The sequence below is a fragment of the Pagrus pagrus genome (assembly GCF_965226575.1).
Source record: "Pagrus pagrus genome assembly, chromosome: 8".
NCBI lineage: Eukaryota > Metazoa > Chordata > Actinopteri > Spariformes > Sparidae > Pagrus > Pagrus pagrus.
The window spans coordinates 16309605-16337021 of record NC_140192.1 but is presented as its reverse complement, the minus strand read 5'-3'; the positions used below and the strand labels follow the sequence as shown (position 1 = coordinate 16337021).

Sequence of the window (27417 nt, the reverse complement as noted above, 5' to 3'; positions counted from 1 at the left end):
TGGGGGGGGTGGGGCGGGGTCAAACCCAAATCTCCGGAGCTGCGAAGGAGAACACACAATCTTTAAAGTAACGACAGGACTCCTGTGACGTGATTTTTCAACAGTTGCTCCACTTCCTCGTCGTCGTCGTCGATGTCATTCGCTCTGTTCAGTTTCACGATGAGCCGGTGGGTGTGTGCACGTGAGGGAGGCGAAGGGGTGGAGGTTCGTGGAGGGTTTCTGTAAGGGAGGTGTTGGAGAAGGGGCGGGGGGGTTCGAGAGGGGCGGGGTGGTCGATGGTCGACGCTCCACATAGTTCGATAAAGAGCATTCCAAGGTCAGAAAAAGACAAGAGCGCGGCCGGAGCGTCACTCCCATCCGTTGTCCTTGATCATGTGAGCCAGCTCGATGATGAACTTTCCCTCTTTGTACTTTTGACTGCTCTCAAACGCGTGCTCCTGTAGAAACGGACAAAAAGACAGAAAAGAGAGCACAACTTGAGTTACGAGACCTCGTCCACCCTAGAGCCTGACTGATACTGATGATGAATATTCTTTTAATTCCACAAACACATACAAAAGTGGTAAAGGTATGTCTGAAAGATGTCAGTATCAGTCACTAATTATTTAAAACAGCTGAAGTTTTGTTGATTCTGGCCGCCCCTGTAACAAAAGAGGTGTGAGCACCAACACCTCCTGTTGTAGAGATCGTGATCTGACTAGCATATGCATTTGTTTTGAAGTGAAAGAAGGAGGCAACATATTTTTTTATATATTTTTTTTAACACAGCTGTTTGCAGGATGCATTACGATGAGGCTATGTATCTATTTGTGGCTATGTAAGATTGATAACAAAGTGAGCTTTGTTTGAGTACCGTTCATACACCGAGGTTACATGCAGCCTACAGCCAACAGATTTGGTTGCTCAGTAACAGTAATTTTGCTGAGAAAGCCAAAGTTATCAACATTCCCCAGTAATGTTATGATTTTGAGAGGAATCTGACCCGCTGACAGGCATTGACAATAACTGAAGTAGCCAATATTCTCGCTGATAGTCTTGTGTGCCTGTGTAGGTCACGTAGAGGCATCAGTATTGAATCGAGACTGTTTCATAACCAGTAAATAACTCCTCACAGTACATTTTAATCCCAGTGACCCACCAATGGATCAGTCATTCCAGCCACACGAACAGACCTCATTTTATATTCTGTTCTGAGTTTTTAAGACACCAATAGTGTTAAAATTGTTTTGGTCAAACCACTGTTTCCAAAGTCAAGAATGAACTTTTCATCGATTTAAAAAAAAAAGAAAAGAGGTTGATATCCTTTATCTTCCTCTGTCTTTCTGTTTGACATTAACAAAAGGTCATCTGGTAAAGGAGCATGGTTGAATGGATTTGTATTTTTTAGACTGACGTCAGTCTAACCATGGCATTTCATCATGTCACACAGTTTACTTTGTATAACTTTCTTCCACTAATGTCTGTCATTTTCAAACTTTGACCCCCTCAGTCTGCGTTTTAGATGCTTTTCAAGCAAATTATAGTGAAAACTTTCCAGCATTTCCAGGACTACAGAGGAGACATACATCATGTAATCAAGTGCGCAATAACTCAGCAGAGAATTTAATTCCTAAGTCCAAACAAAAACAAATACACGGCAAGACAAATACACACACGTTTGCCCATCTGGTCTCATTATTATCTGAAATAAGCAGGATTTTAGAGATGAAGTGAACAACACAAGCGCTTCAACGGTTGGCCGTTTCTTCCAGTGTCTAAACTTCCTCTCTGGAAATACGTCTCTTGAAGTGCTGTATGATTTCCGGCATATGTCCCAGTCCTGCTGAGCTTCAGGACAATCAGGATGTCAATGTGGGTCTGTGTCTTTGATTATTTGCTCAGCCTGCTTTGCCTTGTAAACCAGCTCCACTCTGCTCTGCTCTGCTTTGCTTTGCTTTGCAGGGCCTTTCTGAGAATCTGTAATTGTTTTTGTCACCAAAGGAGCGGCTTTAAGTGAGTCCCTGTCTTATAGTTTGTTCAGTTATTTTACACCCTTCTATAGTCTTTTTAGACAATTACCAGGACAAGCCTCTTCAAAATGGTCTGACATTTAATCACTGTAGACTCTCAGAGGTACCAGTCTGGCTGTCTGCAGCCAACCTTTCGGCACTGTAATTATCTCGAGCGCTAGGAGACCATGGCGTGCTCAATCTGTGAGCCTAAATACAACCGTGAGCAAAAAAAAAAAAATAAATGTCACCATGGCTTTAGCAAGCAATGCTTTAATGAGAGCAACTTTGTTCCTTTGACCTGCAACAGCATAATTTGTCCTCTTGGAAGCCAAGAAACCACATACTTACACAACATCACAGCAACACGCATGAGTGGTGCAACTAGAAACACTAAGACAGGAAAGTAAAAGGGCTCAGGTTAAAGTTTGAGGAGTGAATGACTTACATATTTCCAACCCAGGGTGGTTTTACAGTTTTCACAGTAGATATCAGCCACAGCATGTAAACCTGTGAGGAGTACCCGCTCCTCCGCTGGCCCGCAGCCGACATTCACCCTGTAGGGGAGGAAAGGTCGCAGAGGTCAGGAGGAGGCTTGGAGGAAGAGCTCAAATCTTTTACTGAAAGTAAAAGCAGTAAAATGTACTCAGGTATTCAAAGTAAAAGCACTCATTGTGAAGAACAGTGTCAGTCAAATTACGACATGCTGGTGTGCTAACCACTCTATCTCAATTAATTCTTGCACTTCTTTCCAAAGTGTTAAAACACAAATAAATACGTATTTGTTCAGGGAAATGTTTTCTTTTTTCTGCAATTATTATACCAATGTCTCCCAGCATATACACTGCCGCTGATTAGCTTTTGAGTGTCATTTTAATTAAAGAACACACCACAGACACACTCACTGAAGTGCAGTGTCGATGTATGTACCTGGGCTGCATGCAGACATCTCCAAAACTTCACCTTTCCCACCAAATTATCTGTTTCTTTGGGCTACATGTCCTTTTACATGCACACCACCGTAGGCATTGTTCAGAAAACTGTGAGTGCTTTCACATAAGACACTTTTGAAATGATTTATTTGAACTTTTATCTCGAGTGCCTCTTTCATTCAGTTCACTCTGGCAGGTAAGAATGATGTAAACGAGACAGGTTGCACAAAGCAGTTGCATCGTGACAACTGGGGGACTTCTGCGTGGTTCATTGTGACTGAGAGCCACGTCCCAAAAACCAACCATGCACGAAATAAACCACCGAAAGTGATTCTTGGGTTTAAAGAGATGGATGTTAAGCAGCGGTTCTTGTTGCACGGACTAAAACACTCACAGAGGACAAACAGTCCGTCAGCTCAGTTTAGCAGGAAACCTTGATTTGGTGATTTCAGGACAAAATACATCGATGTGCGTAGCGGCTAAGGCTATGTCATTTAATTACTGTTGAGATATTTATATATAACATAAAAAATCTACAGTTTTAACCCAGATGTCAGGCCTATTTTGACCTGCAAATCACCAAATCAGTGCTTACTGGGTGTAGCTGGCAGAGACTGGAATCAGACTGGTTTTCACTCGCTATCCAGCTCCTGTTCGCCACATGATGAAGTGGGCGTTTATATGAACGTAAGGGCGAATTGTAAAGCATCAGCCGAGTGAATTTAATGTAGTACAATGTGTTTGTTGAAACGGATAATCAAATATGGCTACTGGGAATAAAATCTGCAGAAAATTCTGTTTTCACTTGTTTGTGGCTAGTAAACGTAAAAGGCCTAAAGGCAGAAATGCCCCCTTCTGTTGTACTTTTGTGGCGCCACCTTCCTGTGCATCGCTCTAATTTTCGTGCGTTAAATGGTAAACGGCTTCACTGGGTTGGCGAGGCTTAAGTTGGTGTTCATGTTTAGAAGACAAGACTAAACAAGTGTGACGGGAAAGGAGTAAGCTTAGGTGACAGGGAGACGATTCAGCTCTGGTTTTAAGTGAAACAAACACACCCAGAGTGAGTACACCTTTTAACTTTGCACATTAAATGAGCTACTTGTGAGTCCGTGTAACTTTTATTTACAAGCTCCAGATCACTTGTTAATCACACCGTGTGAGCCCGAATAAACAAAATGCATAATAAGAGGAAAGTTTTCCACATAAATGAGGTGGATTGTTCGTGTGGGTCTCATACTTACACTGAATTAAACAGATAGGCTCTTCCTTGACTGCCTTGAAATGACTGAAACGAGAGAGAAACAGGGAGAGAAAACCATGTAAGTAGACAATACAAGGCTGCACCACACCACCGAGTACAAGAATGTCAGCAACCGACGCCCTGGGGTGCTTTTCTCCCAGTTACTGCTGTGCATACTTGTTCTTCCACCTTGTCAAGGTTCCCACACACAAGTTTGGCTGGAGGTAAGAAATAAAATGAGGCTCAGAGAGGTGCTGAAGTCTGAGCACACGAACATCAAGGAGCAAGTCTATCATCAACGTGTCAACTTAAATGATGAGAGAGATCCACTTCTTGTTTCTTGAGAACTGAAGTTGGAGTCATTTCCGTCTTACTAATTGTTACATCAGAGCAGAAAACTCACGACAGTTTCTTAACAACCCTTTACTTTCTGCCAAATATTTGTGAGATCATCAAATACAGGTGGAAGGTTGGAGCGGACAGAATATTGATGGTGTGTTTTAAATAACTTGCCAGAATCAATAAGACACATGCAATATAGATTAAATAATCTTTTGCCTGCTGCAAACTCGAGATACCAAGCTTCATTGTTGACATGCAGTGTTGGCGATATTCAGCGCGTTTGAAAAACAAAGTCGTTTTTACAACCGCGTAGAGCAGCTGAGAGAAGACGAGACTTTAATGCCTCGACAGTGATGAGAATCTGAGCTATCTGGATGAAATGTCAATAAAAAGCACAGCCATGACAGAAGTTTAAAGGGGTATCATGTAAACCACACACACACACACACACACACACACACACACACACACACACACACACACACACACACACACACACACACAGCTGATTAGATCACTAAGCTCCATTTTAATGATTCAGAACAAGCCTGTTAGCTTTAATGCGTGGAGGAGTAAGTTATGTTAAAGGTGCCCTGTGGAGTTTTCTTATAAACAAATACTGTTATGTTTACATTCAGTGTTTCTCACCAAACTGCAGTGTGTGTGTATGTCCTTGAGGCTTAACAAACATTTTTAATGCGTTTCCTTCCTCATGAGGCTGGAATTAAGATGCACATTAATGTCTCTGCAGATCTACGCAGAGAAAGGTGTTATGGGCAAAATGTTAACAACCCGTCCTGAACTTCCTGATGGGACGTAAACAATAGGAAGAGTTTAAAAGATGCAGCCACACGAACACCTTCAGATGACTTTTCTTACGTGCAGCCTGGAGAGGCATGTTCCAGCCTTAAAGCAATAACAAGGCAGATTTCTTTGAATGCTGATTGTTTTCATCCATATTTGCTAGCTTGCAGTTTTCTTCCCTCCCTGCCTTCTGTTTCCTCACTCTACATTTCACCAGCAAGTGTCAAAAAGCCGAATAGGGTTGAAACTGTTGTATTTGTATCCTGCTACCTGCAAAGTGTTTGCCGTGCACATTCTCAGGAATGATTGCTACGCTTCTGCATAATAAAACTGAACAATGGCCGGTGGGAACAGTACGGCAGGAGAGCTCCCAACAAAGCCGGACAAAAGTATCGCACAGAGTTTTGTCGAGAAAATCGTTCACAACTACGTGCATCTATGTGACGTCTCAATGCTGCTCCACATACATGGAATACTCACATTTTAGGAGTCGACATAAAATAACATGCCAAAATAAATGCTGACAGATCAGAGACTGATTTGTGCAAAATATCAAACCTAAAGGTTCTGCTGATGACGGACTGAGAGGAAAAACTGCACGAAATGTTTGATTTCAAAATGAGACATACTGAGCGAAACAAACAGCTCGTACGTTGCAGTGCTCATACATCCACTAACTTAAAGCTGCTAGTTTTAGCTAACTTACTGTCCGTTTTGCAGTTAGCAATCCCCTCCCTCCGCTCTACGTCACCACGTGACCGCGTAGACATAGCAGCAAACAGGAGGATCAGACAGGACCGCCTCTTTATGGAGTTCTTTGTCCTGATTGGATAAAGTGGGCAGGGATACCACAAATTTTCTTTTTTCTTTTTACTGCATTAGCGTGGGGGGGAGGAGAGACATGGGTTACTGACCAAACACTCCATAACAGTGATTACTGTTGGAATAAAGAGCTATTTAACACAAAATATATCACTTTGGGCAGATTTTAAAGGTGCAATATGCAAGAATTGTCCACATGTCAAATTCATACAATCGGGGTTAGCATATCACCAGAGTAACTGCTAACTGCTGTAGCTATCCTTAGCTAGTTAGCTCAGTTAGCCATGCAGCTAGTGGTTCTGACTGGGAACTCGAGGACCAGAGGGGTGTTGGTGTTTACAGTGTTAGCCCAGGAACTTTGGACCGTGACTGGTTTGGGCTAGCTGGTTAGCATGCTAACTCCAGTAGATATCTCTGCAAAACAAAACATAGACATCCTAATGTCAAAACTGCTATTTATTAACATTCTGTTGATAATTTTCGTTTTGACAAGTTCAGCTAAAATTCTTTCATACTGCCCTTTTAATGCACCCAGGTAGTTACTTTCGAGAAGAGCAGTGTCACTATAACAACCTTGGTGCATTAAGTAACTGGATATTTGAGCTCTGCAGCGTGCAAGCTGTTTATTCGTTTATTTCACATTTTTGCTTACTTTTGACCCAGCCTCCGCCCTTTCTTGGTTTGGATGTGCGTGCCTTCTTCTATTTTTGTAATGAGAACGATTCCCACGATTTAGAAAAATGTTTTCTGCTCGAAACAACAAAACCTGATAAAACACTGACATGAATTACCTTAAATCTGATATCATCTGTACATTTTAATATCATCTTATTGACTAAAATCCTTTATTCCGTCCAGCTTTTCCAAACTATACAAAAAAAAAATCAACAAAATGTTAAATATTGAAGCAGCTTACGTTGACAAAAGTGCATTTCATATAAGAAGGACAATGAACATAAATAGATAAATAAATTGAACACAACATAAAAGCAATCACACAGCTGTGATGAATATAGAAGCTTTATAAATAGCCTGCCGTCTGCCTGCCACAGAGGCTACACATGACGTTACTGTATATTAATGTAAACAGAGAGCAGTAAAGCCGTCACAGTGGGAGACGACAGAGCCTGCCAGGCTTCTCTCCTCCGGCCCCGTCATCCTCGGCCGGCAGACAGGCCCCAATCGGCTTTGCTTTTTCCATTGCAAATGAGTGCGGCAGATAAGTTTGTGGCTGCGGTTGAGGGCGCTGAGCTAATACTGCCTAATAGGAGCGCCAGCTGCCTCCTCCACTGACCACAGCCACCACCGCCACCACCAACACCACCAACACCACCACCACCAACGAGGCTCAAGGGACGATTTCAAACTGCCCGAGTGCTGTCAGCGTTTGTCAAAACCGGGAAAGTTTTATTTCAGATAATAGGGTTTTGGCTTGGATCTGATTCAAGAACAGCAACGATAAGGAAAAAAAAGATTATTATTCTTTTCTCTGCTCCCTCCTCTAGTCACTGTAGGTGTTGATGTCTTACTGTTACATCCTCAAGTTCATTGTTTGTGTTTGAAGTGAAGTCTACACACAATCAGTCCTGACCCACAAGACATGTGACCTTTAGCTGTGAGAGGGAACTAGGTCGGTCCCTGTGGAGTCAACAACAAGTCCTCTCCACAGTGTTTAGTCCAGGGAGGGGAGGGGAGGGGAGGGGAGGTTTACTCCATGTGACAAGAGCTGGGTGTCATATCTGTGCTTCACTGTGGCTCAGCCATCAACTTAACCACTGGCAAAAAGGGACGGCTCCGTCTCTCGCTGCCCTTATCTGTTTCCCACAGTCTATTTTTACTTTGGCTGCATTTTTCTCTCTCTACCAGAGCTGCTGCACTCGGCTACACAAACATCAGGAGCAGGAGGATGCTTGTCACATAGCCCGTTAAGAATCTTACAGTAAAATCCGAAAAGATGAGTAAAAAAAAAAGAAAGAAAGAAAACATTTGGTTTATGTTTTTGTGAAAGCAGACAGCAGACAGACAGCTTTTGGGGTTGCACTAAAACCCTCCAGACTCACAACAATCCTATTAGACGGCCAACAGGATCCTGCAGGGATTGTTTTCAAAATGTAAGAGTGCAGCTAGAATCAGATGCGGGCTGGAAGTACTCCCACAGGTTCTTTTTTTTTTTTCTTTTGCTGCTTAATAAAACATGAGCAAATGGGAGTGTGGTTACCAAGCTCGTTTTCTTAAGCCGCTGCAATTGCACTTGTTTTAAAACGCTTGTTCCCAAGAAATGAATTCTACAAAGCAAATCTCAAAATCCCTGAATCCTCTTGACCACACGGGACTAAAGGGAACAATACCTCGCACAGAGCAATCCGCTCCTTCAGCCAAACACACAAAACACAAATCCACCCCGAGAGGCAAAATGCAACAACTGCAGAGAGTTCTCTGACGGTCTCACAGGCAGACAAACTGCATCTGATTTCACCAAAATCACGAGGAGGATTTTTCATTTCAGCCCTCAAGATGTGTGACACAATAAGACAACCCAAGTTGTGAAATACAGATTAACTTGAAGCCATTAACAAACCTGCTGAGGTCGACAGTTACCATCTGTCTCACCAGATGCCGACTGTGGTAGGTGAGGGTTCAACTTGTTAAACCCAGAAGCTCTATTTCAATTCAGTTTAGAGGTAAAGTATTTTAGAGGATTAAACATCAGTTATTTACAATCTTACGTTATGTTCATCTAAAATACTGCTCGTACATCTCTCCGCTTTTACATAAGTAATGTTACATGATGGGTAGCATTTAAGCCATTTTTCAAAGGCCTGATCCCCCGATCAGTTTCCCCCGTTTAATTCACCAACATGTTATAAAGTATCATGTGGAAATATTTCTTGAGCGTTTTCACTTAAGTTTACTGATGTAAACAAACTTTTAACGTTATAAGAAAACAGAGTTTCTTAGATTTAGTTGTTGTCTTGTTATTGTCCCTTTTTTAAAAGTTACATTTGAATCAGAAACATCCAGAAGCATGAATGGGACGCAGCTGTACAGGTTATTGTAAGTTAAAAATAACAGCTCGCCGTGAAAGACGTTAATTGCTTCTAGTGACGAGGCCGACTACCCGAGCTTCTGAGTAGAGTGAAATGATGTCGAGAGGAATGAGATGTTACTCACATCTGATTGTCAGCCAACATATCAACCACGTTTTTAGCATTTTTGCATGCCAGCGTTAGCTAATTAGCACTAAATACGAAGTAAAGCTGAGGCTATTTGGCCATAATACAAAATATTGTTCACTGGTAGTGCTCTGTGAAGAAATCAATACAATTCATCCTGTGGACAACAAAATGTTTGCACCAAAATTCAACTTTAATCCATCCAAAACTTTACTCTGGGCTGAAGTGGTGGACCAACTCACCAACGCTGCCTTCCCTAGAGTCCCACTGCTAGTCTGGCTACTGCACAGCTTAATAAAACCTTGCTGACCCAGAATACACTTGTTTTAATTATGATATTAAAAGAGCGAGAGGGAGAACAGTAACAAATTGACTGTACATGTAAACCATCAGCATCTTGGCAAACTTCCAGGTGGGAAAAAAAAAACAAAAAACAAAAGACCAAAAAGAAACTGCGTCCGTTAATGGTGAGAAAAGAAAAGTGTGATCAATCCATTAGAGGGGTTTCCATCAGCCTGATGGGTGGGACGAAGCCAAGGTGCTGAATAAAACACTCAGCCTCCTCCTCAGTATTCAGGCTGCGTCGTCCCGCTCCGGGACCACGTTCACACTGCAGGCCTTCACGTTCTGCTCTCAACTGCTGCTCGCTCTGCTATCTGATATCAGGATGGTGCTCCTAACTGCTGTAGGATATAACCCATATCTGATCAAAATGTGAACTGACAGCGATGTTGAAAAGATGCAGCGTGCTCAGGATGACAATAACAGATGTCAGATCTGATTTTGTGCCTGCACTTCCCGTTTCCAGCGTGTTTCGGGTGAAGGTGTTGACTGAAATAAAGCCAAATCAGTGATTATGTTTTCATGCCACTCTGCCGTCTTCTTGACCTTCATGCTAACTGAGCCTTATCCAGTTGACCGTTCGCTAACACCATAACTTAGGAGCTTCTTACAAAGAGTATGAAGGCTGGTATCTTTTATTAAGTCTTTAATAGTGATTATTTTCTGTGTGTTTGTCTCTGATGGTTTGCGCTGATGTAAGATGGCAGCTTTAGCATGCCTGGCTAACCAGCTTACAGTAATATTAACTGTGTTATTCAAAGTACTCTTACTTAATACAGGTTTTGTCAGAAAAATCCCCATTCACTGCACGGGAGCCAATATGTAATGTTAGAGGCTAACATTAGCGGCTCTGTCCTGTAGACTCTCACACTCTTAGCCTTTTTACCCTCAGGGGTAAATAAACTACAGGTTGTGAACTTGAAATCACAAAAATGTGAAATTATCATCCATATTTTGCATCTCTACTGCTTTTTAAAAAAAATTCTGCATGAAACTGAATACCCATTTTTGCTAAAAAATACTACAAATGTGGAGTGGTAAATCTGCCACCATTATCATAATTATAAACGGCACACGTGTCTTCCTTTGTGGCTTTCAAGCCAAAAAAGGCACATGCAGACTTGCTGCAGTGCGATTTTGATAATCGCTTAACCACTTGAGTCATTTTTCAAGCAAAAATGACAAAATACTTATTGTTTCAGCCTCTCTAGTGTGAGGATTTGCTTCTTTTCTGTGTGTCGTTTCATTTTAAATGAAATACTTTGGGGTTTTGGAGTGTTGATCGGACAAAACAAGACATTTAAAGACGTCATCATGGGCTCCTTGTTTGTTAGTTTCCGAAATTTTTATAGACAAAACAATTCAGAAAGAATATAATCAGCAAGTGAATTTAAAATGAAAGTTGCAGCCATAAGTATGTGTATCATTGCTGGCAGAAGTGTCCCAAGGCGGCACAGCCTCAATAACATCCAACATTAATTTTAATTTGTCAGGGAGTTTTACTGCAAAAAGAAAACTTCACTCCGCTCCAAGTGTGCAGCAATAAACCGACTTTTTTCAGAAGCTTCCCATATTTACCAGTTTAGTGGTTGAGGGCTGGAGGAGGAGGGGGGAGATATGGACACAGTGCCTGCCTCACTTCCTTCTGGCCCATGTGCTCAGGTTAATCCCCTCTCTCGAGCTGCTCCATCTGCATCTTTGCTCGCCGGCTGGCATGCCTCGAAGACTCGGAGCATAAGCTCGGGGAGGGGAAACAGTTTTTTATACCTGGCTCAGGAGATTTCCAGCACTCAAACTGCAACTGTGGTGAGAAATCTGCCAGAGCCTGCAGAGTTCTCCCAACACCTCTCTTTGTGTGTTGTTAGCATGGCTGGATTACTAGTTTCTGCCTTTCCTTCCCTTCTAAAGAAGCCGATATACAAACGTGGTACTGAAGGACAGCACTTTACAAATTTCACAAAGGATGAAAATCAAACATGGACAGAGTGGCCCTTGGCAGCGTGTAGTGGAAAACACCAGACTATGGTGTCATCTTCTCCTAAGTAACATAATCAGCTTAGAAGGGTTGATGCTGAGGACTGGTGATGCTGCCCTGGACTACTGAACACACAAATGCTGAGGAGGTGTGGCAGAGCATAGAGAGCTTATTGATAGATCTGTGAGCAGTGTGATCTAAATCAAGATATTCATAAGAACAATTTTCAGATATCATAGGACAACATTATATGTGCACATACAGACCATGTTCATCTACCTGTTTCCTTTAGACATTCAAAAAGTACCGACTAAGTTATATTCATCCATTAGTCTGTTAAACAAACAGCTCTGCAGACAGATACAGAAGCATGATGTGGTGCTAGCAAAGCAACATAACGTCTCTGCAACATGTACACAGTGTCAAACCCCCAGGAGAAAGACAGACTGTCCGAGGAAGATCCCTTGGTTCAATCCAATTATTAACAAAGTGGATTGTTTGGAATAAATTAGGTCAATTGTCAAGAGACGCCTTATGGCACTGTTCCAATAAACAAGGAAACACGACCCAGTAAGCTCTCATCACCGCAGTGGTCTTTGACTTTTCACCTCTGACCTCTGAGATGAGAGGTCAGTTCCAAGCAGACACCATTGATTTGCACAAGATACAAGATGTTTTTTAACTATAGCACTTCATGAGACCTAAAAAAAATGGATCACTGTGTTCCAATAATATCTGAGTCCAAAGTGTCCAAACTGATTTGTTTATGTTTGGTGAAAAAGTCTGCATTTTAACGGCCAAACACCTGCACAGCCGAGACACAACGAGACACAGGAGGGAAAGCCAACATTGCACAGAGGTGAGACCTTTGCCAAAACATACTTGAAGGCCACCAGAGTCGGTTACATAACAGTGAATCCTGAGGTAAAGAGACGGTTTCACTACAGCAGTGGTTTCCAGACTGGTGTGGAAGTTACAATAACGAATCACGGTGATGGCTGGATTTAGACGCTGTGTTTCAGTGCTACACTGCTAGCAAAGCATGGAGAGGTCTGTCACCAGCTCAGCTGAGTCAGAACGTGATGCGTTCTTGTGATTTGTTCATACCCTGAATAAGTGCCTCATTAAGGATTTGGCTTTTTCACTATTAAACACAGATACGAAGAGATTACAAATTAAAATGTGGACAAAACTTCACGTACATGTACTTGTTGCAATAGTGTTTTCACACTTGATCATAGCAAAGGATGGTCATGCATTTACGTGGGTGGATGTTGATAATTATTCCAAAACATTTAGATAAATGAAGCAAATATCAGATCCTCCACCTGAACTAAAACCACGACAAACATAGCCATCTCAAGCCAGATGTAATAAACATGACCATATATGGGAATGTATGGTTTTAACCAGCCTACAGTGACGCATTTCTCCTATCTCGACATGAATTCATGCTTATGGGCCACTACTCCGATGCAGCAGACTATTTCAGCACTTTGGGAACTCCCTGAGACGCGCCTGCCACTGTGCGGTAATAAATCCAATTCATTTGCTACTTCTGACGCTACTGGTTCTCCAGCATTCCTGCTCCAGCGTCAGTTCTGAGGAACCTCTGCGAACAAAGTGGCGTGACTCTAATATATAAAAAAGAACAACAACAGACAAACATAACACCTTTCAACATTTTCAGCCTCTCCCACGGTGACCTCAGCACTGACGCCTGAGCTCGTGCATGTCATGCTCTCTTCTAACTGTTTGTCAATTACAACAAAGCGTCAGTCAGCGCTTCTGAAAATGTGAGTCAGACTGAAGAGGAATTAGTTCAGTGGCTGGGGAGGGAAAGGCTTTGCATTGTTATGGTTAAGAAAAATGTGTTAAATGATCAATCATCAAATAATAAATAAATAAACAAATAAAACTACCATTTTAGAGCAGTTTAATGTTTAATGGCTCCAAAATCAAACCTACACTTTCTTTTGGATGACCTTTCTATGCAAAAGCTAAACCATTTGACTTTTTCGCAAATTCAAGCAGACATGCGGAGCATCTGAGAGTGTCTGAGGCACACGGGTCATCAGTGCTGTAAGCAGACACATCCCAGCTCACTACGAACGCTTCCAGAAAAACCTCATTCACATTGACACTTTAGTAGCCGACCTGTAGTTGGTGCTTTGGCACGGGTTTAATTCTAGATTGTGGACTTCACTCTGCTGCATCACAGCCAGAAATGTGTAAAAGCATTCCCTTTATTCCTAATACATATCCTTTTATTCATTCCAGGCCACGACGTGGAATCACAAGAAAGTAGAAATGGTGAGTTGAACTTCAAAACGCGCTCACCTGCAGTGATGACGCTCCGTGTTTCTGAAGAGTAAAACTGCGTCCAATAATTTACCGTTCAGTGTCGGCCTGCCTTCAGCACTTTGGTGCCTCTTTTCCATTTAATCAAACAGAAAGAGACACTTAATAGTGTAATCTATCTAAATATGTTACAGCTTCAATAAACCAAAATAATTAACCAGGACATTAATGAGGCAAAAGGAGCATTTTTAAACCCTAAAAACATCAGTTAATAACTGTGGGAACTGTGTTATACAAAGTTTCATTATTATGACTGGTGGTGTTTTCTTCCTCGTTGTACGTGAGTCTCAAACCGATGAACTTCCTGATTGCAAACAAGAGGATGTGAATCAAACAGGAAAGTGAAACAAAAGGAAAATATTAGCAGCCCTCATCGTGTGAAACTTCAACACTGTTAATCAAATGTCCCGTTTCTTCTTCAAATCTCCTTCTTTGTTTATTTGTTCTTGATTTTAATAATATTCAAGGCAATTTATTTTTTATTCATATTTCTCTTTTATCGTGTTTTATTCCTGCGCTTCAAATGAAGGATATTTGTATAACCCTCATCCTCTAAACTCCTTTCCATTTTTCTTATCTGCATCCAGTTGAAATTTGCTGCAGGAACAATTTAATTTCCCACACTGGAGCCAATAAAACCTCACTGCATCTAAAAACATTAATCATAAAAACAGTCACAGCCTTTGCTGTGTGACAGTAAATCCACAGATCTGACATGGCTCTGGGCAGGTTAAGTGAGGTGCAGATGAATGAGGATAGTCCCTCTCTTTAGCCAAAGGCACATCAGCGTGATTTACGACAGCCTTTAACAATTAAAACCCTGTGAAATCCTTGTTGTGCAGACTTCACAACTCCAAAATTACCATGTTGAGGCCTCTGATCCCACTGAAAGGAACAACACAGATCGGTGGTAGAGCTGTTTACCGAGCTCGTCTTCCTGCTTGCACTAACAAGCTGTGAGCTTCCAACTCTCCGAGCTGCAGGAGGCAAATGGATTTCGACATGGAGATGGCGAGTGCGCAGATTGATCATCCTTGCCATTTGAATAATCAGCTTAGTGCGTGGTGAGTGTGCAACGCACAGGGAGCACACTGTCACCATCTTTTTATAAACACATAAAGGTCATTGCTTGAGTCGCGACAACTGTGGTTCATCTGATAGTTTATAAACTTTACTCACTCTTCGCTCGCCAGCTGTCGATTTATGGGCACTTTGACGGCTTTGCATACTTTGTGGCTCCAAATGTCAGCGACTGTTTCGACAATGTGGACTTCAATACCCATAATTCCTGTTACAAATTGACGCCGTTGTGCTTCAGAGCAAAAGGAAACAGAGGATGTAACAATGCAACGTAGCTTGGCTGTGACGCCATTTTGGCATTGTGGCCACACGCTGTATTGCAACTTCCGGGAGCATCATGTGACGCGAAAGCATTTTTCCCATACATCAGTAAGTGAGCTGCGGTGTATATTACTCGAATTTGATTTAGCGGACTGATACAACTGGAGCCAACAGGAAGTCAGTCTCTGGCACGCATGCTCTCAACCGGCTCGACTGGAGAAGGGTTAGGGTAATACATAGACATAATACAGCACACCGCCAATGAAAATCAAGTCTTCTTTACAAATAATTTTGCTCTAGAGACTCTTTGAGTGATAGGACATGATGTTTGAAGACTTTTTAACTCGGAGCTCAATGTCAACTGAGCAGTATTTCAACTTTGGCCTCAGAAAATCGTTTCAAGTACATCTTTGAGACATTTTCCTTGAGCATTGGTTTGAGAAGAACTCCCTTAAATTCAAGACCACACGTTCTGACACTTTGGATAATAATAATAATAATTTGGATTCATTTCAGGTCACAGTCTCACAGAGATGAGTTTCTATGACAACAGTCTGACACGTCTTATGTCTTGAAATCAGAAGGGTACAGACTCTCTTTTTAAAAAGTTCAGGCTCAGCAGGAGCACATCGTTGGCCCAAATGACGATGATCAGTCAAAAATACAAGGTAAAGTTTTAATTTGAGAATAATCTCTTAAAATTTTGACATTTTGACAGTTACTTAAAGTCAAAAGGTTACCGCAAGTACACCTCAAAAACTACAAAGTACAACTTCAAACTGTATATGTCCCACATTTTTCAGACCTCGGCAGTATGGACTTATAAAATATAGACTTCTCAGTGCAGGTCATTTCACCGAGTCTTGATTTTTCATCACTAAGCCTCTGAGGTCTCAGTGAGCCACAGCGGCGCTTTCAGTTTTACCTCTTTTTTTAATGCAACTCAAATACAGCAACAGCGACAAAAATAGCCACGGCAGTGACACTTTAAAGACTGACCAGCTCTTTTGTGCGCCACAGAAACGACTTCAGTAATAATGCCAGCAGTGGCTGTCATCTAAGCCTCTGAGAATTGATCAGGAGGAATAAAGTAAGAGCAAGAGCAGACAGGTACACAAGCTTTGGAGATGCAATAACGCAGGTGAGCATCACATAAAATTACACTGCTGTCAAAACCAAGTGCCATGTGACACAACTAATACCAGAGGACAACACTCAATCACTGCCGAGTCACATCTGAGTGAGAATTCAGTTTAGCTGAGTACATGGATTTATTCATTTTCAAATATTACAAGGACAAATTTATCATCATGGCTCACAATGTCATCCAACAGATGATTAAAGAGACCAAGATAGACACTCTGATGTCCAGTCAGAGAATTTATCACTGTTGGATTTGATTAATAAAAGATGGGATAAATGACAAAATCATAAAACTGAACTTTGTGCTAACTTGACAAAAACTCAAGTGCTAAATGTCTGCTTCTCAGTCTGTTCCAAGTACCACATAACGTAAAAACACACTCAGAGGAAACTATCAGCCAACTCCAATTAGCCCTTGAGCCACTTTTAGGTTATTGTTTTGGTTTCACAGCATCATTTAGTTGTTTTTAAAGCTCTCATACACCCACTGCTACCTACCCTGCACCAATGACAAAAACACAACGTTATTGACTCGCTGGTGAACAAAGTGAAGAGTCTGACAGCTAAAGATCCAGATATTATTTTTAGGAAGTGGTGGAGACCACACCAGAGCTCAAACATTCACATGAGTCTCTGCTGCATGTGTTAAAAGGCAAGGCTGACACAGTGACTTTTATAAAGCCCTCATCATGCATCTCTTGGACCAATTCAAACCTTATGGCGGGACAACTTTGGCCCACGGGCCGCACATTGGGCAGCTTTGAGCCAGATATCTTGGTTGCCAACAAGGCATTAAGTTCACGCAGGACATATTTGTCCTATTGACTCATGTTTAACGACTACAGAGGTAAAAAATGTAGGCCTTGAAGACAGTTTGATCACATCAAGTTCAAGGGATTTTCAAGGACTTTCCAGGTCACATTCCATCAACTTGAAGGACCCAACATTTGGAAACAGCACATTTTGAAACACAGATCGAGGTTAATTACTGTTGCAACACTGAGAATTTATATAATGAGAACTAGCGGGCTTTACAGAAGCTCAGAGACAGCAATTAAAAAGAGGGAGAGGCTTGAATGTGTGAAAACCTCTCACACAAATGGTTGTAGCAGTTACACTGAAATTAACTGATTTCTCCATGAGAGGATATTTTATATCATTATTAAATTGGTCTACTCTACAGTTGATGAGAGCATTTCAGTTATCGTTTACATTTATGTACTGTTTTTCTCCAGTTGACCTTCAGGATGGCACCAAATATAGCTGAAGGGAGATTTGTAGCACAGCTGCAAAGCTCCCTGTAGCCTTTTTAATGTATATAAATATAGACAGGCCAATTGAATGTCACGTGAAAAGCTGCAGGGAGGTTTAAGTGAAGGACGGGGAGAACTGGTTGAGTAGTGAACTCATGTGGAGCGAGTTGTACCTTTGAGATGAGCTCGTCGTGGTTGGCCAGGTGTGCCCGGCAGTGGATGCAGCTGTAGGTGCGGTGGCAGGATGGCAGGTAAGCCTGGAAGGTCTTTGACTTGGTCATCTTCACCATGTCAGTTGGGCAGGGCTCTTCGCTGGTGTCAGGGCTGGCACTGGAAGAGTTGCAGCTCTGCTGGACTTGCTGACAGAAGAAACACTGGAAGATGCAAGCAAAAGCCGTCGTTGTTGTGGAGTGGGTGTGTGGCACGCTCCACACAGACACCACAGGAGAAAATCAAACCTGCGGGTGGATAAGAAGAGATGTGGTGAGAGACACGTTCCATACTTCTATTTTTAGAGCTCATGATCTTGATTGCATTGCCAATATAAGCACAGCTCATTTGCTCAAGCAATCATTTGATTACAATAATCTATTATGTGATTACAATCGCATGTTGTTGACTACCAACATGGCTGCATGGTGATGTAACTTAATATTATGACACATTAACAAGCCCTTGTTCATGTGAAACCACATAATATAATTTACTTGCTCAAGAACGATTTCATTATTCATGGTTTATGACAGCACAGGTCCTCGTTTGTTCTGTCCCACTGGACCATTAGATGCAGGATGATAGTGCTGTGGCTGTGAGATAAAAGTTTGGTGTTTTTGTTTGTTTGCCTGTCAGGAATTACACATTATATCTATCAAATGGAAAAGTTTTATATTTATGTTGATACACAACTATTACTGCAATACATTTTAAGAGGAAATATAGGAGATGCTACATATTGCTCCGTTTTTTTGCAGTAATTAAATGTTCTTTTCAATTTGCCTTGGTGAACGTAAGCTACTGTGGTGCTAATTGGCTAATCATCGTCTCAAGACTGATGTTAAAAGATGATTCTGGTTCAATTTGGGCCTGATTTGTGTAGTCTTGGCTATTATTTCTATTCATCATGACTCCAACGATGACCGCTAAAATCTGGCAATATGGTGACATCGCTACAACAAAGTCAGAAGTCGTGTCAGGTGAGAAACATGACTGTTTAGACAATCAGACAGGTTGTAAACAAGCCAACAATTGAGCCAACACAACGTGTCGAGGGAGAACTAAAAGTGAAATGTTGGTTACAACCCCCCCCCCCCCTCCCCCCCTCCCCCCCTTGTAGTAAAACTGCACAACAGTGTTGTCATAAATATCTACATAAACACTTTCTCTCGCTCTCTCCACACACACACACACACACACACACACACACACACACACGCCTTGCTATATTTATCTTTTAATAGAAAGCTTCAATACAATCCAGTATCGGTACAACACTAGTGCACACAACTACAGTAAGTACAGTAGGTCAGAGCTGTCAGAGAACCAGGAAGTCAGTCTGTAAACTTTAACGGATGCTTACGTCAGATAGTTAATTCTACTGTTTGCCTTTATTTCCCTTCACACACAAGTTTGGCTAACGTCTGGGTTTGTTTACAATATGTCGGATCACTTGACTGCTTGTGTTTCTTGCCCCGCTGGACTTCGTTTTATGATGTTAACTTGTTCCCGGATCTCAGCCATTACTTTGGCGAGTTAAAAAAATCATCATGACCAATAAAGAACGACAGCCAAAACTACAGAACCATCCCCAGTTTAATAAACTGGGATTATACTTTAAAAGTTAAAAAACAAACAGACAAACAAACAAAAAAAGTTATGGCAAAAAAAACAACAACAAAAAAACAACAACATATTTAGATAAACTTTTATGAAGCACTAAAAAAACTCTGAACAACAGCTTCGTCATGCTCTCATGATGTTCTGAGATGAATTCAGCATGCCTGCAGGAGATCCATCTCTACAGACAACAAACGCATACCAGTTCAGTTCATACGCAGGACGGACTAGAATAGCCGATGAGACAATGCAGCCAAGACACAATGAATGTGTGACCTTTGAAAAAAGGGAATCAGATGGACAAGCACATCTCTGCAGGTGAACAACAATGTCAGATATTCACTAGAATGTACTGCTGACTGAATGTCAGGCAAGAATTGGGATTTTAATAAGTTCTTATTTAACTTAATTTCCTCAAAAGACCTCAGACGACAATAAATCCACCTGCCTTCGTCTTTAAAGAAAACCAAACAGCATTCATCTTGTCAAACAGACCAATTCTGCTTTATTTTACCCATTACTACTTCAATAATGACTTTTCTCTCCTTCTTTGCACGCTGCTGCCGTGGTCTCCATGCTGCACGCTGCCTTTATTTATCTCGTCTATTTAATTTATCACTGTTATCTGTTTTGTTTGTGTGTTTGTGTCTGTGGTTTATAGTGAGTGGGAACTAAAAGGCTCAGCTGTCAGAGGAAATATTTTAACACAAGTGATGTTCCTGCAAACATCTCTGTCTGTGTTCAGAGGCGATGGTCCATCACCATCTTTAAATGGACGCTGAGGTTTGAGGTCACAGCGGTTCCTTCATTGAATTGAATTGATTTTTTTTTTTTTTTGTTACTGTAACTATTGATTTTTTCTTTTTCACTTCTATGCAGAAGATAAGTTGAATTTGATTTCACCAGTGCTGCAGGCAGTGATGGAAGGTAGCTATGGTAAGTATTGTACTTATATATGTGGATGATGTTTTACTCCCTCTTTAGTTTGTTACTTCTAATTCATTTGTTTATTAACTTTATTAACTTTGAATTTCTTTGTTTTAAAATAAAGATTCATGGTTGATGGATAAAATGTTTGCTCTCTTTGGTTTCTACGGAGCCTCTCTAGGGTCACATGGTAGAAAAATAACTAGATGTGGAAATCTATGGGAAGGGGTTTGTAAACCATGCTAACTGATTCACAATCTAACAGGTCATTAATAAGAACTTTCCTCCCACTTTCGAATAAAAAGTGACAGCCCTAATGTCTTAGCTAGCAGGCCTGCAGTCTTGTGTAAATCAGTTGCTAGGGAACATCTGTAGTGCTGTCCAATCAGGAGCAATCAACTATGCAAACAGGAAATCAATGTAGCATCACTGCAGGAAGAGCGCCCGGCACTGAAGCCAAACCGTGTAATTACACTTGTCACTTGACGCACTGTGGCCCTAAAGACTTTTTTCCATAAGCTTACACTGTGAAACTCATTTCACTGTCATAATTTGAGCCATTCAGTCCAATAAAATGTGGTGAAGTTGCATTTCATCCCCATTCAACTCAGTTTGCCTAAACTGGAAATTAGCCACCCCGTCAACAGAAGTATCTAGTGTGCACGATCTATGGGTCCCACAACACTGAAGAGTATTTTCATAGTGGAAGTGGAAGATTTTCTGGCTTCAGAACGGCACTGAGCAGCTTTCATAGGAGTGTTGTGTTGGAGGAGTGAACGGGGGCTTCCACCTCCAACACTGTCCAGATTTAATGTCCTTGAGCATCACAACCTGGTATACTTTCAAAAATGAAAGTTTCAGAAGTGAAAGGGTATATCTTATATAATATATACAATATAGGCATAATTTGTTTTATTTATTTATGTCTGCTCACATGGAGAAACGTGTTTCAGATCTATTATCATTCATACAGTTTAGAATGAGGAGGATGTATCTGATTATACTGACTAAATTGACTTTGTCTTCTCATTTAGTCAAATATTACCTGCCATAATGTTTTGTAATTTGAGGCATGTTGTGTTGTTTTTGTGTTAATTCAAAATATCTTATTAAACAGCACTGATCAAGTTTCAGGCCCGATATGTCGACAATATTATCTCTCTTAGGAGTCATGTCTTAGCAGGCTGACGTTAGCATTGTCAGTTGCTTCAGCTAGCTGCTCAGTAGTTAAACCAGTCAGTCAGTGGGTGTAAATATTAAGTGACAACTAATCTCTACATCAGAACTGGTCTGCTTCGAGTACTTCATCACTACTGTGCTTTAACTTCAATGAAGGAGTGAGCACTTTTTCCACCACTGAAGGGAAGTGAATGGCTGCACTGTTCTCATGCATGGCCTGTCAGTCAAACTGTGTAGGCGGGACCATGACGTCTTGTGTCTTTTGTTGTTGATTAAAGTCAGACGGCCTATAGGTGGTGCTGTTTGTCAGCTCGGCCGCAGTGGCTTTCACTTCTAACTGTATATGCACTATGAAAACATGTGAGAAAACACACTTTCAGTGCACCCTGGGATCTTTTATCCCCAGACCAAGACTAACCAGACACTGGTGACAGTCATGACACAAAGATCTACTTGTTTTGCTTATGCGGGGTATTGTTTCTACTGTGTTTATGCGACTGTGTGATTCTCAACAAGGAAAAAGCCATAATTTGTAACCTGTTGCCTCTTTTGGAAGACTATCTGTAATTTATAACAAATTACATTATCAAAGCCAGAGGGGGTTCAGTTTCTTCTGATTCATAAACTACGTGTCGAATCAAGGAAAAAACTACCTGCTGTCCCATCATTGTCTAAAAAAAACAGCCCACAGGCTCAACGGTCTCTCTGACCAACAACACGGCACAACAAAGGTGGCACCTTGTTAAAAAGAAAAAACGCTACAATAACCTGCTCTATCCCTGAGAGTGAAAACACAATGACAACGAGCTTCAGCGGCTCCAGAAGTTTCCAGTTGAGCTCAATGTGCTGCAACAGGAAGAGCAGCGCCGAGACAGAAGCCAGCAGCCAGACAAGAAAACAAAGGGGCTTCCGCAACTCAACAGGAAACAGCCGTGGCGTGAAGCATGGCTGCACTGCAAGCAAACAGCCCAGTTTAACCTCGGCGGCACGTGCACGGGGGGAAAGGTAAACACACATAGACACAAGGGCTTTTTAAGTGTCACACCTCAGCATGGTCGCCACCAGTGATTAAATCAGCTTTATGTAGTGCATCCCTATAGAGGAAGGGATGTCACTCTCTCTCTCTCTCTCTCTCTCTCTCTCAGACAAACAATAGCATGCTGTTTTTTTTGCATTTAGTCCCCCCTCCTCCTCCAATACACACTCACTGACAGCATGACATGACGCACACACCTTGCTTTTTTCTTCATAAATGCCAAATAAGGACAAGTAAACGTCTGTGGAGCTGTTTGTTTGTTTCTTTTGGTCCCCTGTGAAGCCACGTTGCTGACTTCAGGGTATTTGACAGCACATGGTCTTGTTTGTGTTCAAGTCACTTCAGCATTTCCTGTGTTTTTCTCTGAACAATAACAGCAGAAGGAATATCTAAAGACAAGATAAACTGAGTCCTTTAAAATGATTTCCTGGCACTAGGATTCGTGTCTCCTTTGTTTTAGGCTTCTGCATCACCTGGGAACAGGTCAGGATCTGCTTCGAGACGACGTTTGTTTTGAAGGATAAACAAAAGGAAAACTAGTCTACATGATAAACAAAGGGAGACTTGAGTCGAGTCGACAGGTAACCCAGCAGGAACAGCTGATAGTCAAACTGAGCAAAGTGAAAACAAAGAGGCAGCACACTGTGCGTCTCTGGTAACCACTAACAGGAAGAAGAGTGTCCAGACAGAAGACTCCACTGAATCCAACCACAAAAAGCGACACATTTACGACACAACATTCATTTAAACAGGAATATCTAAACTCTGGATGAGTTAAGCTTGACATTACAGTCTCTTGCAGCCTCTCTCCTTCCTCTTGTTTCCCTCTACCTCTTCTTCTAAATGTGTTTATCCCCAACAAAGAAGCACGACGCCAGCTCAAGTGCAACAGTGTCGCTGTGCTGGCCGTTTTTTTTTCCTCCTTCTTCTTTTTTTTAATCGTTTGTTTTTCCGAGCCTCATGCAAGTCTGTGAATCCGGCACGACAGCAGATCGGTGTGTTTGCTGCTTTGCTGCCAGTTTGTTGTTTTTTAACGTAAACATTGCCTTGCTGATGAAGGTACTCACCACCTGGATCAGATCTGAGCAAAACGCAGCTTGGTGGAAAACTGCTTGCTGGAGAAAGAGAGAGATGTTGTTGTTTGTTTTTTTTTTAGTTAAATTAATGATTGTCGTCGTCCCAGGCTCTGGTCCATGGGTGATGCTGCCAGATGGGAACTTATTGTTGTGTCCTTTGGGTGCTGACGGATCTCATTTTTCCCAACACGGGCTTTTGTTGTGTCTTTTGTGTGCGTAATGGACTGGCCTGGTTACTTTGGTACGGAAACGTCACCACGTGGGAGGGAGATGGAGCTGGGAATGACAGCCGGGCCGGCCAATAGGTGGCTGCGCTGCCTTCAGGCTCCCGTGGGAAAGATGGAAACCAGGTTGAGAGTAGGATTCAGGTGGAAATAAAATGTTGTATTTCTTTACCCGTTGAGGGTTTTATTTAGATTTAACATAACTCTTATTATTATTATTATTGTTGTTATTATTATTATTATTATTATTATTATTATTATTATTATTATTATTTTGGACTCGGTACACTCTGTAGTTAGCCTCCTATTTATGTATGGCATATATAGGGTTTATTTAGTGCCTTTTACTTTTATCGAAACATTGCATTATATACAGTAGATGATCATGACACAAATGTATCACATTCTACTTTCTTACTTACCTATACTCTGCATTTATTCTTGCACTTTCTTTTGCTGCTGTGGCACTTAAGTTTCCCAGCATAGCATTGATAAAGTTCATCTAATCTTACTTTTAAGTTATTCGTACCGCAAATAGCTCTGACTTCAGGATCTATTTGGTTGTTTGGTTCAGAATTTGTTGATATTTATGCCTTTCGCTCAGTTTAAAACACCTGCCTGGTGATGCTTTTGTATGCTTTCTAGAAATAAAAGAGCATCCAAGTTTTTTCTACATATGTATTTCACATTAGGTTATTCATTTTGGGTAGTGGAACCTAACTTTTGCAACGAAGACGTTTTAAGCGGAGGTCTAACACACTTGTTGCTTGTGATGTTCAGTCTGCTGTAGAACAATGACTCAAATGCCTCCTATACCGAGTGTGACGGAGGTGAGAATTATTCATCACAAAGCAACAACTTAAGTCATATATTTTAGTTTCGGGAAAACAAAGCTCTGAAAGTTATTGTTTTGTTATTGCGGGAGAGATTATTTCCCATGCGGCGTGAACGCGCCACTGCTGGGAGGAGGGAGCGCGCAGGTACCCGGATGTGTAAATAAATACAAGATGAGAATATGAATCCGACTCCTCTTCTGTCTCGGATGTGGAGAACAATACTTTCGGTTTGTCACGCTGGGTTTTCCACCTGCAGCTCTCCCATGAACTAAAGGCAGAGCCACATTATTGTTTCTGTGCGTTTTTCGACACATTCTCCCTCAAACGACCAGCTGCATTATAAATTACTCCTGGATGAGTCAGAAGGTGGGCTGATTAAGTGGCATTATGGGTTAAATCCTTTAAGAAAGAGGATCCTGACATGTTTTATAAGGCTGCCAAACACAACAAAGCAGCCAATCTTTTATCATCCGGAGAACAACGTGGGGATCAGAAACACACAGAAAGCAGGGAAATATCAACACAAGTCATAACAGTAGAAACACTGTAAGAATATTATAGGATGTTTTGTTTTTCTCCTGTAAAGTAGCCACAACACGCCTCAGAAAACAGATCAACAGCCTCCTCCTTATTTCTTCTGTTGTGACATGTGAGACAAATCTGGAATTTCTTATTTTGTAGTTTAAAAATAAAAACAAAACAGCAGCCTGATCGCCCACCATCACCATCACCTCCACCACCACCACCTCCTCCTCCACCTCTCCCTGCTGCTGCACTGTTTATGTGTCAGTACTGCATCATCCTGGCATTGAACGGATCCACATCTGAAACACCATGCCACGAGTGATGACATGAAATATGACAAGAAAACTCAAATGAAACATTAATCTTGCACCTACCACCCAAAAGAGCCGCTGCCCTCGCTTTACCCTTGCTGTCCTGACGTCGAGGACGCGCGTCAACAACAATTCATGGTGTGGTTTTGATGTGTTTACATTTATATATATATATTTAAAAAAACAACAGCATGGGCCGAGTTATGTTCCAATGCCCAGAAACCCTTCAGCGATGCATGTAAACACAACACTGCACACCGCAGCTTCCCTCAGAGGTGCAGGCTGCGCGTTATGAAATCCATCCTATCGCTGTGTTTTTGTCCCCTGTTCACGTGGCACCATAAGCCCCCCCAAAAAACAAAAAAAACTGACCGAGATCTGCGGCCAAAGAGGCGCACAGGCGATGATCAGAGCGGAGATAGCGCGGATCATCAGCTGACAGGAGCTGCACGGCACGGCTTGTTTTTTTTTTTAATGCTCTTGAATGTAACTCGAAGATCAAATTGCAAAAACGCGTCTGATCACAGACAGGAGACATCGTAACCTTATAATTAATGTAAGCGGGTTATCACAAGGCCTGCAATTACATAAATCCCGTCATTCTAGAGGAACAGGGGCTGGGAATTAATAAAACCACCACATAAATACAACACTTTAACTTCCTATGCATATATTATAAGATAGTTACTGGATTATTTAAGTGTTTTTCATGCAGCGTTCAGTGGCATATCCCTCACCACTCCTGACAGGAGCCTAATCCTATGATGAATCAAAGCATGGTATAAAAATAGAAAAACTATAAATCCCTCGGTGCAACAGGGAACAAACATAAATCACCGTGAAGTGTTGGAAACTCACGACGAAGACGCACACTTCAAAGTCTCTCACAGTGATCGATGGACAAACAACACGCGTGTCCTCCAGCAGGTCACTGGCTCTCCACTCACCCCAAAAACACTTCGCCTTCCCCCCATCGGAAACCAAAACAACCCGGTGAAGAGGCTGCTTCTCCGCTGGAGCTGGAGTCTGGATGATAGCAGGGAAAGAAAAAACATCAAGACACCTTCACCGTCCCATGGAGGTAGCATCAGCAGCAGCTTGTCTAGGTCGGGCCATTAAAAAGTCTCCAAAAAAAACAACATCAAATCTCCTCGGTGGGATCTTCAGACTTTCTGCGTTATAACCCGTGAAATCTGCGGGATGTCTCCGGAGGTGCGGGTCGAGTGGAGTCCCATCCGTGAGGCGGGTCAGAGTGTGTGCATGCTGGAGCAGCTCGCAGCTTTTTGAAGGGGTTTTAACCTCTATACCTTTAGCTCTCCGACATCAGCGGCAGGACAGGACGAGCTGTCCCGTCTGCGGCCTTATTTATACTGAAATCCTAATTAGCTGTGATGCGCAGCGCCTTTTGAATAATGCACACGACCCGGATCTGTCACACGCGACTGTTCTGATACGTTTAGAGTCTCGTTTGAATAAAAACCGTGAGCCGATTTAGGTCTGAAACATAAACAAAAAGTGGAGATTAAAAAAAAAAAAAAGCGGTGTTTTATTTCCATGTACCCGTGCTGCCTTCAGGTGGTGCTGGGAATAAGAGAATTGGGAATTGAGCGCAAGGAAAATCAACTTCATCGATACGAGAGGCTTGTTTTAAAGAGGAACAAGTCGCGGGAACAATAGACATGTGCAGCAACAACCACTTGTCAAAAACAGACAGCTATTCAAAAGCGTTAAAGTCGAAAATCAAATGAAAACAT

The 27417-nt window shown here is 41.8% G+C and overlaps 1 protein-coding gene across 1 annotated transcript; it reads right to left on the bottom strand.

Moving 5' to 3' along the window:
• Positions 1 to 27176, bottom strand: LOC311260939 (protein yippee-like 1). Its single transcript, XM_084359266.1, has 5 exons — positions 26611 to 27176; positions 17890 to 18174; positions 4162 to 4205; positions 2437 to 2545; positions 1 to 437 (listed from the first exon to the last, which is right to left on the bottom strand). Exons 2-5 carry the CDS (start codon positions 18004 to 18006, stop codon positions 348 to 350), a joined length of 360 nt encoding a protein of 119 aa, XP_084215392.1. The 5' UTR covers positions 18007 to 18174; positions 26611 to 27176; the 3' UTR covers positions 1 to 347.
• Between the last annotated feature and the right edge of the window lie 241 nt (positions 27177 to 27417).

Excerpts from the sequence above, each read along its gene's own strand:
- LOC311260939 (XM_084359266.1), bottom strand. The coding sequence starts at position 18,006 with ATGGTGAAGATGACCAAGTCAAAGACCTTCCAGGCTTACCTGCCATCC. Across the intron at positions 4,206-17,889 it reads ACGACGAGCTCATCTCAAAG|TCATTTCAAGGCAGTCAAGG; the intron begins GTACAACTCGCT and ends CTCTCGTTTCAG. Across the intron at positions 2,546-4,161 it reads GCCTATCTGTTTAATTCAGT|GGTGAATGTCGGCTGCGGGC; the intron begins GTAAGTATGAGA and ends CCTCCCCTACAG.